The sequence below is a fragment of the Cynoglossus semilaevis genome, unplaced genomic scaffold (assembly GCF_000523025.1).
Source record: "Cynoglossus semilaevis isolate Cse_v1.0 unplaced genomic scaffold, Cse_v1.0 scaffold1282, whole genome shotgun sequence".
Classification (NCBI taxonomy): Eukaryota; Metazoa; Chordata; class Actinopteri; order Pleuronectiformes; family Cynoglossidae; genus Cynoglossus; species Cynoglossus semilaevis.
In genome coordinates, this window is record NW_007585122.1 from 141,151 (window position 1) to 155,019 (window position 13,869).

At 39.3% G+C, this 13,869-nt stretch overlaps 3 protein-coding genes and 3 non-coding genes across 7 annotated transcripts; all 6 read left to right on the forward strand.

Moving 5' to 3' along the window:
• Nucleotides 1-954: 954 nt before the first annotated feature.
• On the forward strand, nucleotides 955-8,947 carry LOC103398694 (deleted in malignant brain tumors 1 protein-like). Of its 2 annotated transcripts, none has more exons than XM_008337390.3 (17): nucleotides 955-991; nucleotides 1,595-1,668; nucleotides 1,784-1,810; nucleotides 1,901-2,212; nucleotides 2,853-3,146; nucleotides 3,290-3,604; nucleotides 3,910-4,200; nucleotides 4,280-4,594; nucleotides 4,964-5,263; nucleotides 5,338-5,646; nucleotides 6,220-6,534; nucleotides 6,710-7,018; nucleotides 7,103-7,396; nucleotides 7,484-7,819; nucleotides 7,892-7,996; nucleotides 8,127-8,211; nucleotides 8,287-8,947. In XM_008337390.3, exons 2-17 carry the CDS (start codon nucleotides 1,617-1,619, stop codon nucleotides 8,435-8,437), a joined length of 3,810 nt encoding a protein of 1,269 aa, XP_008335612.1. In that variant the 5' UTR covers nucleotides 955-991; nucleotides 1,595-1,616; the 3' UTR covers nucleotides 8,438-8,947. The 2 variants fall into 2 exon arrangements, with proteins under 2 accessions (XP_008335612.1, XP_008335611.1); XM_008337389.2 differs by lacking the exon at nucleotides 955-991 and adding an exon at nucleotides 1,335-1,467.
• Nucleotides 8,948-9,074: 127 nt separating this feature from the next.
• On the forward strand, nucleotides 9,075-10,969 carry LOC103398695 (SH3 domain-binding glutamic acid-rich-like protein 3). The gene is made up of 3 exons (XM_008337392.2): nucleotides 9,075-9,835; nucleotides 10,069-10,236; nucleotides 10,747-10,969. Exons 1-3 carry the CDS (start codon nucleotides 9,791-9,793, stop codon nucleotides 10,807-10,809), a joined length of 276 nt encoding a protein of 91 aa, XP_008335614.1. The 5' UTR covers nucleotides 9,075-9,790; the 3' UTR covers nucleotides 10,810-10,969.
• A 659-nt stretch (nucleotides 10,970-11,628) lies between these two features.
• rps12 (ribosomal protein S12) lies at nucleotides 11,629-13,597 on the forward strand. The gene is made up of 6 exons (XM_008337400.3): nucleotides 11,629-11,728; nucleotides 11,853-11,899; nucleotides 12,485-12,601; nucleotides 12,776-12,878; nucleotides 13,121-13,222; nucleotides 13,511-13,597. Exons 2-6 carry the CDS (start codon nucleotides 11,886-11,888, stop codon nucleotides 13,571-13,573), a joined length of 399 nt encoding a protein of 132 aa, XP_008335622.1. The 5' UTR covers nucleotides 11,629-11,728; nucleotides 11,853-11,885; the 3' UTR covers nucleotides 13,574-13,597.
• Nucleotides 12,331-12,407, forward strand: LOC112486563 (small nucleolar RNA SNORD101). The gene has a single exon (XR_003049059.1). It is a non-coding gene; the product is annotated as a small nucleolar RNA SNORD101 (small nucleolar RNA).
• LOC112486565 (small nucleolar RNA SNORD100) lies at nucleotides 12,641-12,721 on the forward strand. The gene has a single exon (XR_003049061.1). It is a non-coding gene; the product is annotated as a small nucleolar RNA SNORD100 (small nucleolar RNA).
• LOC112486564 (small nucleolar RNA SNORD100) lies at nucleotides 12,948-13,031 on the forward strand. The gene has a single exon (XR_003049060.1). It is a non-coding gene; the product is annotated as a small nucleolar RNA SNORD100 (small nucleolar RNA).
• Nucleotides 13,598-13,869: the final 272 nt, after the last annotated feature.

The window sequence follows — 13,869 nt, forward strand, 5'->3', positions numbered from 1 at the left end:
ACAGTGGACCCCACCCAATCAGGCTGTTCTTAATTGGGCCTGCCAGCGTATTTGAAAAATTATTACAACTTCAGTTTAAAACCACAGTTGTAATTATAATGATAATTATTACGACAACTTGCGTAAGGTGGGGCGTCATTTCCCGTCAATAATGATGTGTACCTGTAATGATTAACCCTGCTGTCAATATGTACTTTACCTACTCTTCAAAGTCCCCGTGTCCTCTGATATTTAAAGAGCAGGGTGAGTGAAAACACGACGCCCCATCATGTCTCGCTCTTATAAGAACACCTCTTATTCCCAGAAAAAGTCTGTAGATTTTCTCAAAACCAAAATTTGAATTAATTGAATTCACTGTAGAACATCTTATGAAATGTAATTGAGGAAGTGTAATTGACCTCTTCCTTGTAACTGTAAGACCGGAGGTAGATAGGAAATAAGGAAATTCATTTGTATCAAAACAGATTGCTAAACCTTTGCCCAGTATGGAGAATGCTGAATTGACAAATCTGGCAACATCACGTGTTGGAAATGTTCCCTGTGATCTTAGGGCTCTGTATGAAAAGAAAGACGAGGCAAAACGACACTGACATGCAGTTAGAATCAAACCAACAACCTCTGTGACTGTAAGACAACAGTGCCTACCCTCCTTCAACCTACATTATAACCTGATAAACAAAATCAGAAAAAAATAAATATAAAACGAGCCTAACTGTGAGAAAAGCACAAATGTTGTCAGATTAACTACCAAATGTACTTATGTGAGAAAATATATATTTGAATGGAGCATAATGAATATACTTCTTGTAGCTGTAATACTAATACAAATGACATGAAGACAGGAAGTTGGACCGTTGACACAGTAATGTACTGGGAAAGAAATGAATTTTCTGTCAAGTCAGCCATTTGTTGGAGTGAAAATGTTTTTGACCACCCTGCACAGATTGCAGTCAGATCTGAAGCGCACAATACAAGCAGCCTGCGTGGTAAGGTAAGGAAATGATCACTAACATGTAGAACTTCACTTTTTACCACTGTGATTGTTTTTGCACATTAGAACAAGAAGCAAATATATAAGGCAATAAATTAAAATTTTAGAAATGAACAAAATAAAAGAATAAAGACAATTAAAACCAACTCCTTGACCTGGTTTCCCCTTTCATTTTTCTACAGTGGTTCAAATAAATTGTTCCTGTTCATGTAACAAGTCCAGATTTTTTGCAGGGAAGTGTGATTTTTTTTTAGGTGAAAATTCTTCTAATAATGTGGACTTTATGTAAACATGTGAACTTGTGAAAAGTATGGACATCTGTTTCCGTCCTCCGCCTTTAATGATTGATACGTATGTCAACAAGCATCCAGGTTGCAGTCCAAGTTCAGTCAGTGTCGTTTATTCAATCTCTGGATCTTATCAGGGGACTTCTGGGGGTTTTTTTTGGAATATTCGAATGGAACTGATTTTGTTTTGTGAGTTTATTTTAATATATGTTTGTCAAAGAAGTGTTAGAAGACGACTTAATCCCTTTTAAGTTTGTCTCATTCATTCAGCAATGTTTACAAAAGTAACATTTCCACTTTGCTTCTACCACAACAGGATTTGTATCAAAAGACACAAAATGGCTCCTGTTCCTGCAGTGAACCAACAGTTTGTGCTTTATTTGTCAATCGGTGCGTTTTCAAAATCAATTTCTTTCAGAGTTGTACCACACCTTCAAAAACAATGATGACAAAAAAAGGGAAGTGAGATTCTTTTTTTAACTTATCTTCTCTTTTATTTCATTAGGTCTGCTAAGTCTGCTGCTTCTTACAGGTCAGTTTTTTCATTGTATTTCTGTTGCTAAATCCACAGTACTGTAGCCCGACTGGCTGTGATTATGTTTGTCTTTTTCCGTGCGACAAGAGTGTGACAAAATCAAACTGAATGGGCCGTCACGTTGTTCTGGAAGAGTGGAAGTCTACCATGGAGATACCTGGGGCACGGTGTGTGACGATTACTGGAGCATGAACAACGCTGAGGTGCTGTGTCGTGAGTTAGGCTGTGGGACAGTTCTTGAGCTGAAAAAAGGTGGCTTTTTCGGTGAGGGGAATGGTGAGATTTGGTTGGACGATGTGCGGTGCACTGGTGAAGAGGCTTCCATTCTGAAGTGCGCACACAAGCCTTTAGGAGAACATAACTGTGGCCACTCTGAGGATGTCGGGGTCATTTGTTCAGGTAAGAAGAGCCCACTCAAATTGACTTGATTGGCTGAACACTGACTAGTCTGGCTCTGCTCCTGCAGAGTGGGGCTTTATGACTGGTGCCACATGTAAAGTCCATTTTTGATGTTGGCTTTCTGATGTGTTTTTATGTAAAGTATAAAAAATACAACAGAAACCAAATCTTTGAGACCAAAATCATTGCTCTATCACAGTTTTTCCCAACTTTTTTTGAGCCACGGCACTTATAAATCATCAGGAAAAGCCCCACGGCACACCACCGAACAGAAATCTCACAAAAGTATATGTAAAGAATAACATTCTAGTTTAAATGACCTCATAATTGAGTAAAATCTCGGCCTGTTTAGTTAAAGATAATATTAATATACTTGCAGGAATTGATGAAAGACACTCACAAGTTTGGAATCACATCATTTAAATCTGAACCCATGTCCATCACAGTACCACATTAAGCATTCCTCTGTTCATTATTGGGTGTAAAGGGTTTTGTTTCTGACATAATGATTTACAGACCTTTTAATTTTATATAATATTTGATTACATTTTAGTACCTTTGTTTTGGACTCTTGCTGTATATGTTTGGTTGGCAAGATGTTTGGTTTATATTGACATTGTTTGTCATGCATTATTTGCAGAACATTTGCGGGTGGTCAATGGGACCAATCGTTGTAACGGCAGAGTGGAGGTGTACAACAGTGGTAAGTGGAAACGAGTATGCAGCAGCGACTGGGACAAGACAGAAGCTGATGTTGTGTGCCAGGAAATTAACTGCGGCTATCAGGTCACTCATACCACACCTCAGTACTATGGAGATTCCAGAGAAGAACTTGCAGTCAAAATAAACTGCGCAGGGAACGAGAGCTCTGTGTCTCAATGCTCGTTTCAAGACTCGAAAGATAGCTGCATCGATGCAACTATTTTCTGTCAAAGTAAGTCATCTGTGAATTTATTGTACCACGTATCTTGGTTTAGCTCACTTTAATGAAAGCATCAGTAAATGTTTCCACTGCTGCTGACCCCGTGGTTCACTGCACAGTACATTTCAACAGATTTTTTGTTCTTTCACTTACAGACAGTAAAATAATTCGCCTCGTGAATGGAACAAGTAGCTGTTCTGGTCGAGTGGAAGTCTACCATAATGCAGAATGGGGGACAATTTGTGATGACAGGTGGGGGATACCTGAAGTGATCGTTGCATGTCATGAGATGAACTGTGGGAATCCAATTGCGGCCACATACAAATCTTTCTATGGCCAAGGTAAAGACCAGGTTTGGATGGATGATGTGGAATGCACCGGTCAAGAGAAGTCTCTTGCTGACTGCAGTCACAGAGGATTTGGGGAACACGACTGTGACCATAGTGAAGACGCGGGCATTACATGTTCAGGTAACACTTGGTTTGTTCTGTTCTGTCATCCTGAAGTCAGATTTTGTTACACTTTAAGATCCAAGATTTTGAAATCATGGAGCTACAATTTAAAACTACATCATAATCAAGCCAATGTGACCAATATTTACAGTCTTTTCCTGTGATACTGTCAAATATATCAGCTATCAGGAAAGAAAAATGAATGTTATTTTTTGAATCAAATCAAATACCTCTGGGCTTTAATACTGTAGAAAATGTGTCACATTTCAAGTATATTTTCATGAAATTAACTTTATGTCTCTTTTAAATTTCTAATGTTCCAGATGCTGTTAGATTGATTAATGGGACTGACCGGTGCTCTGGCCGACTGGAAGTTTTCTATAACGGCTATTGGGGCCCTGTTTGCAGTCACTCTTGGACCATTGAACAGGCTAAGGTGGTATGTGCGGAGATTGCTTGTGGGGCTCCAAAGAAAATTGAGGAAAGCCCGGACTATGGTAAAAGCAGTGGGAGAAGTTTTACAAGTCGATGCATTGGAAATGTGAGCTCCATCGCTGAGTGCCATCTCCAGGAATACTCTGGGAAATGTGAAGGAGTTTCCCTTTCATGTTCAGGTACAGAAACGCTGTAGTAGTCAATTAGCAGTCCATTTTTTTTTCCTCAACCAAATAGCATAATTCCACTTGTCCTTAGATGTGTCGCAAATGAGGCTTGTCAATGGCACCAACCGCTGCTCTGGCAGAGTGGAGATTATGCACAACAGTCAGTGGGGGACAGTGTGCGATGACGAGTGGAGCATCATGAATGCTCGCGTGGTGTGCAGAGTCATGGACTGTGGTACAGCTCAGACGGCCAAGTCCAACTCCTTTTTTGGTCCTGGTGATGGGGACATCTGGCTGGATGATGTTAAATGCTTAGGAAATGAATCCAGTCTCTTACACTGTGAGCATAACAAAATGGGAGAAAATAACTGTGGTCATCTTGAAGATGCTGGCGTGGTGTGTTCAGGTACACTTTATTTCTACCAGTTATTATTATCCTGTGTTCTTCACTTCTCCTTTTTATTTTCCCTCATTTTTACAACAATGGTTACTAAACAGTCAGCCCAATGAAAAAAAAAAGAATGTTCTTCCTGCATGGGCTGGAGTGACTCTTGCCTGCCACCTGCAGTTTGTCAGATGCAGATGATAAAAAAAGAGACATTATTACTATTATTATTGTTATTATTATTGACATTTGACATGAAAAAAGTGTAGTTTTGTGAGCTTAGTTTTGAGTAGAAAAGTCAAAGTAAAGCGTTTTCGGGAATGTTACCTAGATTTTGGAATTCACTTTTTATTCCAAAGTGTCCAATTTGATTTTTTGGTTTTCTTATAGTTTCCATCAGACTGACCAATGGGACTGACCACTGTTCAGGCAGGGTGGAGGTCTTTTCTGGCGGCCTGTGGTTGCCAGCATACAATCTTAACTGGGGAATGAACGAAGCTTCCGTCGCATGTAGAGAAACAAATTGCGGCGATCCTCTCAACGTATTATGGAACTACGGTGAAAGTAAGGATCAGAGAGGCCTGAGAATCAGTTGCAGAGGTGGAGAAAGCTCTCTCACACAGTGTTCGCTAACAACACACACAAGGACCAGCCAGGAGCGCCTGGAAAACGTTGGAATCAAATGTTCAGGTAAGGCATAAAATGGTTTCCATTCATTTATATTAACATGGACATCAATACATTTATGTCATAATTTTTTTTAGGCAATTTGAGATTGGTAGGTGGGGAAAATAGGTGTGTTGGCCGAGTGGAGTACTTCAACGAAGGCCAGTGGGGCACAATATGTGGTGAATCCTGGGATTTTAACGATGCTGGAGTGGTGTGCAGGCAGTTGAATTGTGGCAAGGCTTTTAAAATGACCACCATGACGGAATTTGGAAGTGCCACGTCACAACAAATCGTCGATACTTTCCAATGCAATGGCTATGAGTCAACAATATCTCAGTGCACCATGACTAAGGTTCAGGATAGGATTTGCAACGCCACCTCGATTGCTGGTGCCATGTGCAAAGGTAAGAAAAAGCTCCATTCTCATTCAATAAACTGCACGTTAAACATTGATATGATCAGACTAGATTATACAAACTGAAAGAAGATATTTCAGTTGCAGAGTGTGTTTGTAGAGTAGGATTAAAGACCATTATTGAAATAAGGCAGCAGTTTCCCATGATGTCATTCTTCTGGTTTTGTATTTATTAATAAGAGTGAAAGAGTGGCATCACAGCCACACTTCTATTGGATGACCCAGCTGTCAATCAAATCAACTTGTGTCCATCCTCTCCCACTTAACTGTCACTCAACACTGTCTCTTCTTTCCTCTACATGATTTCACAACAGAGATGTGTTTGAATTTCTAATGATAAGGATAAAACATTAAATCTGGGCCTCAACCAAAGCACTGACTGATGTAAAACATTTTTGTCTTAAATGAAAAGCAACTAAGTAAAAATAGGAGACACGTGAAGTCTCCTGGGGCCTCACCAACTGCTGCCAGCTGCTCTTGTCAATACGAAAAATAGGTCTAGTGTAAATGTCATTTTTTTCCTCACAGTCTTTAAATATGTCATGATTGCTTGACTCTGCAGAAGCTTTGGAGGTCCGCCTGGTCAAAGAAAACGACGAGTGCTCTGGAAGAGTAGAGCTTCGTCACAATGACGTTTGGCAAACCGTGTGTGACTCACAGTGGACGATGAGCAAAGCTCAGGTGGTGTGTGAACTGATAGAGTGTGGATACGCCATGAACGCCCCTGGTGCTGCACATTTTGGCCAGGGCACCGGTCCAGTGGTGGAAGCAACCAATTTATGTTTCGACAATGCGACATCTCTTAAGCAGTGCACAAAGAAGGGGTTTACCACTGCAAGGTGTGGACACGAGCACGATGCTGGTGTCGTCTGCGCAGGTAAAAACCTTCAATGTGTTTGTTTATAATGAAAATATGCACCTTTAAAAAACAAGGTTGTATCATATTAGATCATATCAATTAAAAAAAATTCCTTTTGTACAGTTTTTTATACTTTCTGACTAAATACTAAACTGTTTTTTATTTGTACTCAAATTATTTTTTGGACACACAGCAATGGTCCGTTTGGTTGGCGGCTCAGGGCAGTGCTCTGGGCGGGTGGAGGTTCTATATAAAGGTTCCTGGGGAACTGTGTGTGATGACGAATGGCAGATAAGTAACGCCGATGTGGTTTGTCGACAACTTGGCTGCGGTCATGCCGTATCTGCACCTATGAATGCTCATTTTGGTAGAGGCAGTGGTCCCATATGGCTGGATAACGTGGAGTGTACAGGCCAGGAGAGTGCGCTCACACACTGTCCACATAACGGGTTTGGAGAAAACAACTGTGGACATGGGGAAGACGCCAGTGTCATATGTTTAGGTAATTCTATTTCTTTATCACAAAACTGTGCTGCCTACTATATATATATATATATATATATTTACGATGTGTTATCAATTTCAGGTTCTTTACAAAAACCTGAGATTACTTTGAGCCCTGGCACAGAGGTGAACTGGGGTGACAGAGTTGAAATCACCTGTGCCTTACCATCAGAACCGTCTGGTGGAACTTTCATCCTGAAGAAAACACAGGGAGCGTTTAAAATGGAAAAATTCTCAGAAAGTGAAACTGCAAACTTTGCATTCTCCTCAGTGGATTTCAGTCTAAATGGATCGTACTTCTGTGAATATCAAAAGAAACTGCCTGATCAGGTCCTTTACTACCCTCAAGGAATTCCAGCAGATCTCTCCGTCGGAGGTCAGAACTTCTGTCCTTTTTAGAACATGAGCGTGGGAGATTTTTCTGTGTTGTGACGAACCACAAATATCTGTTTCTCTTCTTTAGTGAAACTGGAAAAGCCGAGCATTTCGATTACGTCTCCTCATTCCATGGTGGTCTACAGCCCTGACCAGATAGCTGTCAGCAAAGGCGCCGTCTTCTCCATCACTTGTTCGACTTATTCTAAATATTCTGAAGGCGTCTTCTACCTGACCAAGTCTAAAGTGAACACCACTAAAATGAAGATGTCGGTTGGCCATTCTGTCTTCCATATGGCATACTTTGAGTTCCCTCAGGTGGATTTTCAACACCAAGGAGAGTACACCTGTGTCTACAGCGTTAACCTCTCCTCCATAACGTTCAACTCCATTCCCTCAAGCTCACTCCAGATCACAGTAGTTTGTAAGGCATAAATGCAATTGAATTTAACAGAAAAAGAAATTAGGTACTGAGTGATTGATTCGTTCCCTACAGCTTCCACAACATCAGGAGTGGTGACGGGACTTGTGGTTGGTTTGGTGGTGTTACTAGTGGTGGCTGTAGGCATCTTCCTCTGGAGACGAAGGTGGCGTGGTGCTGGTAGGTGGCAGGGACAGCTGTTCAGTGCTCATCACTGTTTGCAGAGTGTTAAAAAAAATTGATGTTGGCTCAACCCAAAATAATTTATAGACTGCTCTGGGACCTGATGAGGTTTCACTCCTTTTTTCAGGTGCCATGGTTCAGTTCAGCAACAAGTTTGGAGGACCAGTAAAACAAGATGTACAGGACCGAAGCAATGGAGCATACAATGAAAGGTGAGGAAAAAAATAAATAACAACTTAAAAAATATTTTAATGTCCGTAATTCACTGCATGTCTTTCATCTGACAGGAACAGCAGCACGCTGGATGATCATGGCGGGCAGGGCAGCAGCCCTGAAGACAAAAGTGTGGATGCTCAGCCTGAAAACACTCTTGAAACAGAACCTGAAGACCTGGCAGGGAGAGTGTGTTATGAGCTTGAGCCCCTCGTTCTTTCTTGATAAGAAAGAAATAACTCTGGAGGACAGCTTTTATTGTGTGTTTTCGAAACCTGTGAAGAGCAACACACCAGTTCAGTGGTGACTCAGTGAGTGTCATTACAGTCTGTAACCACAGGAAGGCGTTGATGTCACCCTGCACTAATAAGTGGAGGGGCTGAGGCGTTGGTTGTTGACAAAAGAGAGGCTGTGATGTTTGTCTTGTGTTCCTTTAGGAAACACCGTAGGCACATTCGTTTCTGTGTTTATTCTCATTTCTTTTGCAGCCAAATAGAAATTCTTAATCCTATTAAACTGATTCTACTTAAACTGTTGCCTTAATGGTCATGTCATGCAGAAACATATTTTAGCAGCAAGTATTTTTTCCAATTCTCTCAGACCAGTTACAGTCTTCTGAATCTTCACACATGACAAATCTACTTGCACTTACTTGCGACATTGCTTACTCAATTACAATTTCATTCATTTCATCAATTTTGCTGTTAATGATGATCAATAAATTCATATTTCTTATTTGTTTCTCTGTCAATTCATTTGCTGAATGTAAAGAGTTGATGGAAGAGGTATTTGATAAAAACCACCTTTGGGTTTAGCACAACTGTGACCACAACATGGTGGCATAGCAGTGAAATCAATGACAGTACAGTACAAGGATTTGATAAATACTTGTACTGTACTTCATACATTTTGTCACCAAGGTTTTCTTTTTGCAGCAGGCATGAAAGAAAGTTCTTTCTCATTTTGAACAGCATGGCAAGTTGTCTTTTCAGAAAATTTGATACTGTGCATACGGTACAGTGAGTACTCTCTGACATTAATGCATTTCTCAAGTAAAATACTTAAAAATGTACTTCGTAAGATTACTCCTATGATCAACTTCCCTTCCCAACCACATTAGGTGTCAGTGCTTTCACATCATTCATTCTGTCTGTAATTACTGAGTAATGTCACAATTGTTTTTTATATATTCTCACAAGTGTGTTTCTTTGTACATTGTACATATATTGTTAATTTATATTAATTTCCCTTGTAAATATCTCCTCCCTCCCTTACTTTGTTATACTCTTGACATTTTGCACCGTGTGTCAGAGAGGACTGCAATTATATTGTGCTAAATGAACTGTTTGTATGGCATATTTGATGATAAAGTCTTTAGCTTTGAACTGCTGTCGACATGCCGTAACTGGAATGACAGTCCCTCAAGTGGGCGTGACCAGTTAGGTAAGTCCTGTCCAAACCTGCTCTCCTTGTCTGCTGTCTGCTACTATAAACCAGCAACACGTCCCTATATGAGGACATTCTCTGTCTGTTTTCACTCACTTACAAACGTAAGTTTTATTTTTTCACACAGCCAATATGCCGGTGATAGTGTTTTGGACCAGTGTCAGCTCTAATACGACGGTATGGTACAGTTGCTTGCTTTATTTATTTATTTTAAAACACTTTTTTTCTTGCTTCTGCTCTCTTCCTTGTTATAATATAGTGTTCTGTTGGTGGATATTTAGAGTTGTGTGTTGCTCACTACGGAGATTTGTAATCTGCATTTATTTAACATGGAGAGTCAGATCAGATGTAAATACACGGTCAAAGAAATCTTCATAAAAACTAACACTGATACCAACTGTCTCTTCCAGATAAAGAAAGGCCAGCATAGAATCTTCGACATCCTGTCCTCTTTAAAAATCCCTCACAAAGCTGTGGACATTTCTCAGAATTCAGACGACAAAGACCAAATGAGAGAGATTGCAGGAAACCCAACTGCATTGGCTCCTCAAATATGCAACGGAGAAGTTTACTGTGGAGTGAGTTTTATGAACTGTAAATACATTTCTGGTAATGAAGGACATACACAAAAGACAGTAACTGACAGTAACAATGTACCTCAGGAATTTATGCCATTTAATTCTCAGATATTTAACAGCATTGCTACACAGATGTTATTGTTAGTCAAGCTTTAGCTTTGCACATTGATTCTTTCTACATGAATTTCTTAAATAAACCTAGAACATGTTTTATTAACATTCCTGTCAACCTTTAATTGTGAAATGTTTTATTCTGTTGCCTGGCAAGTCAAAAATATTTTCTCCGATCAATGGTTATTCTTTACAGACATTTCACCAAATATATATACCTAGGATTTTTCCTCAGCTCTGCCTACAAGTTTATTGTATTGCTAATTTAAATGAAACTGTAGGCATCTGGAAAATGGACAGACCATAATCTTAAACATTGTGGTCATATAGTTCAAAGAGTAGCAGTAGAGTAGTTTTCCAACATCTGTGTTTGAAAGGTTCCTCTTCTCTGTCTTCCAGGATCTCAAAGCATTTGAGGAGGCAGTTGAGATGGATAATTTGCAAGATTTCCTCCGACTTTAATTGGTGTTACACTCGACCACAAAGACACAACACACATATTAAACAAAAGTACATGGACTTTAAACAATGAAGTTATATTAATGTAAGTGTTTTTGATGTGTGGTTAATTAAAGGCATAATAAAGAAAATGGCATAATAAAGAAAATATCCTGTTTGTGTCTTCATACAAATGCAACTGTGTAGTGGGATAGCAACAAGATGTTGACATACATTTATTCATGTATATATAAATAGGAAAGTAAAATTTGATTTGGTTGAAGTGTAAAACACAAAAGCCATATCAATATTTTTACAATATTTATATAAATTAAACATAGTTTTTCATTACCTGGGCAGTAGTTTATTACAATATATAAAAATAATATTATTTCAATTGAATTTGATATTAAAACAAACATTAGCCATAACATCTTTTATTTATAATTTTTATTTTATAATCAGGTCTTTTAGAGTAATCAAGCGTAATCTAAATTTAATTTTAAATATATATAAAACCACAATATTTATTATTCAAGTAACTTATTAAATTATTTAAAAGAACAAAACATGTTTATTTTTCAATTTTTGTTTACCTGTAGAAAATGTCAATGTTAAAGAAAGAAGGAAGAACCTAAATGTATTTAAATCCAAACATGACAAAAGGAATATCAAAAGTTTAAATCAAAATATTGTCTTTTGTCACATTCAAATTTAATACACATTCAAGTATAAAATATTTTCTTCCTAAATTACAGGTTACTGAAACCTTAAATACAATTCACAATGTTTTACTTTCTTATGTTTTAAGAACATTTTGTAAACATTGTGGAGGTTGGTAATCAGGCACAGCGTCAGACGACTCAGGGGCCTAGTGCAGGTATTAAACTAGCGTCGCGCCCTGATGACGTCCTCTTTACCCGCTGCCTGAGAGGAGCAAAGGGTGCGTTTCTTTTCCCAGCTGTACAATCTACCAGATTAATCAAGCATCTTTGTGTATAAAATCATTACAGTGACGATTGTACCATGTGTATTAAATCCCGTTTCACATATGTTTTTTATTTCAGAACTTAAAGTCCACCATCCATCCTTTATCTACAATGGCCGAGGAAGGGTGAGCATGACGTTTATGTCCGCCGTTGCATTTTGTTAAAGCTGTGATTCAGACAGTATTAAGCGAACTTCGGGTTTACATTAAAACAGTCATGAGTATTAATTAAAGTTCAAGTGAATTTGGGCAGTTAGCCGTTTACTTTTACCCTGACAAACTGAAATATGCCAATGCTAACAGGTTAGCTGTTGAACTGAACTTAGCTGCAGATCCTAATACTTCACCCTAAAACGTAGTCCAATTCTGAATCTTTAAAGTTCTTCTGTGGAAGGAGAGTGCTTTTGTGTTTTATGTTTCTGTATATCTTAAAAACATTTTTAAGTATATATGCACATGCACAGCTGTGTTGTATTTCCTGCTTATTGGTGCACATTTCTGCTAGTATTGATGTAAAATATAGGTGTTTTGGTTCTAAATCGAAATAAGTTCCTCTGGCTTGAATGATGACTTGATAATCTTTTGTCGGATACCCCTTCACTCTTCAATGAGTGAACTCTTCATTCTGACAAGCTGGAGCTCAACTGATTCGCACAGCATTGTAGTTATGGTTTATTTTTATTCATCTTTGTTTGTCCACCTTTTTGATAGCATTGCTGCCGGAGGTGTGATGGATGTCAACACCGCCCTACCTGAAGTGCTCAAGACCGCACTCATCCACGACGGTCTTGCCCGTGGCATCCGTGAGGCTGCCAAGGCCCTGGACAAGTGAGTTACTGTCATTATATTGACTTAATTGTTAACTGTTGGATCGCTGATGCTATTTTGGCTCCCTCTACTGAACTCTGTGAGGAGATTGCCATTGTTACCCAATTTGTCTGCGATGTCCTTAAGTAGAGTAGTTGTGTTTTTGTAGTGAGTTAAGACATTTTTGTCTTGTAGGCGTCAGGCCCATCTTTGCGTCCTTGCTGCCAACTGTGATGAACCCATGTACGTCAAGCTGGTAGAGGCCCTCTGTGCTGAGCATCAAATCAACCTGATTAAGGTAAACCTGTGACCTTTTTCACTGCATGTTGTGTATTTCTGACTTTTCTGTGACAAGTGTCAGTACTGCTGTATCGCTGATGATAATTTGGCTCCCTCTACTGAATTTTGTGAGGAGATTGCCATTGTTACCCAATTTTTTGACTGAGATGCAGTGAAACAATGCTCGCACAACTGTCGACTGTTAAGTTTCTTAATGTTTGAATGACATGTTTTTTTTTCTGAACCCTTCCTGTGTCTCAGGTCGACGACAATAAGAAGCTCGGTGAGTGGGTCGGTCTATGCAAGATCGACCGCGAGGGCAAACCCCGTAAGGTCGTGGGCTGCAGCTGTGTCGTTGTCAAGGTAAAGGATTAGAAAGTAAAGGATAAGTTGAACAGATAGATGCCAGTTGAGTGCAGGTGCTGTGCTTTGTGCCGTGCAGCTGTTTAAAATGATAAACTGGCTAGAAAACAGCCTGAGTACGAGCCCCTTCATCTACACGTGGTGACTGGGGTCCCTGAGAAGGGCTACATATCACACATCAAGTGCTGTAGTCCATGACAAACCATGTTGTCAAACGTGATGTTTCATATGAACCATATTACTGTTTACAAAACCATTGTTGTACACTCATGACTGTTATATCTGCAGGACTATGGCAAGGAGTCTCAAGCCAAGGATGTCATTGAGGAATACTTCAAGTCCAAGAAGTGAGGGCCAATAAAAAAATGAAACGAAGCACTCTGTTGTTGTTGTGATTAATTTTTCATACAAACGATCAAGCAAGATCATTGCATTAATGGGAACTTTTCTGTTTGTACTGTGAACACCGGTGCTGTAATACTGGGAGTTGTTAATTCTACATTTCCTGCATTTAGTTTACAATTTTACTGGTCCAGTTGCTTTCTTTATGTATGTGATGAGTTGATCAGTTTTCTTCTGTCTCCCTCCTTATGCGTGTTGACAACTGTGTCAATATGTGTAGCTTTAGCACATGACATTAGATGAGA

Excerpts from the sequence above, each read along its gene's own strand:
- LOC103398695 (XM_008337392.2), top strand. The coding sequence starts at position 9,791 with ATGCCGGTGATAGTGTTTTGGACCAGTGTCAGCTCTAATACGACG. Across the intron at positions 9,836-10,068 it reads GTGTCAGCTCTAATACGACG|ATAAAGAAAGGCCAGCATAG; the intron begins GTATGGTACAGT and ends TGTCTCTTCCAG. Across the intron at positions 10,237-10,746 it reads ACGGAGAAGTTTACTGTGGA|GATCTCAAAGCATTTGAGGA; the intron begins GTGAGTTTTATG and ends TCTGTCTTCCAG.
- rps12 (XM_008337400.3), top strand. Across the intron at positions 12,879-13,120 it reads ATCAAATCAACCTGATTAAG|GTCGACGACAATAAGAAGCT; the intron begins GTAAACCTGTGA and ends CCTGTGTCTCAG. Across the intron at positions 13,223-13,510 it reads GCAGCTGTGTCGTTGTCAAG|GACTATGGCAAGGAGTCTCA; the intron begins GTAAAGGATTAG and ends TTATATCTGCAG.
- LOC103398694 (XM_008337390.3), top strand. The coding sequence starts at position 1,617 with ATGGCTCCTGTTCCTGCAGTGAACCAACAGTTTGTGCTTTATTTGTCA. Across the intron at positions 1,811-1,900 it reads AAGTCTGCTGCTTCTTACAG|AGTGTGACAAAATCAAACTG; the intron begins GTCAGTTTTTTC and ends CCGTGCGACAAG. Across the intron at positions 4,201-4,279 it reads AGTTTCCCTTTCATGTTCAG|ATGTGTCGCAAATGAGGCTT; the intron begins GTACAGAAACGC and ends ACTTGTCCTTAG.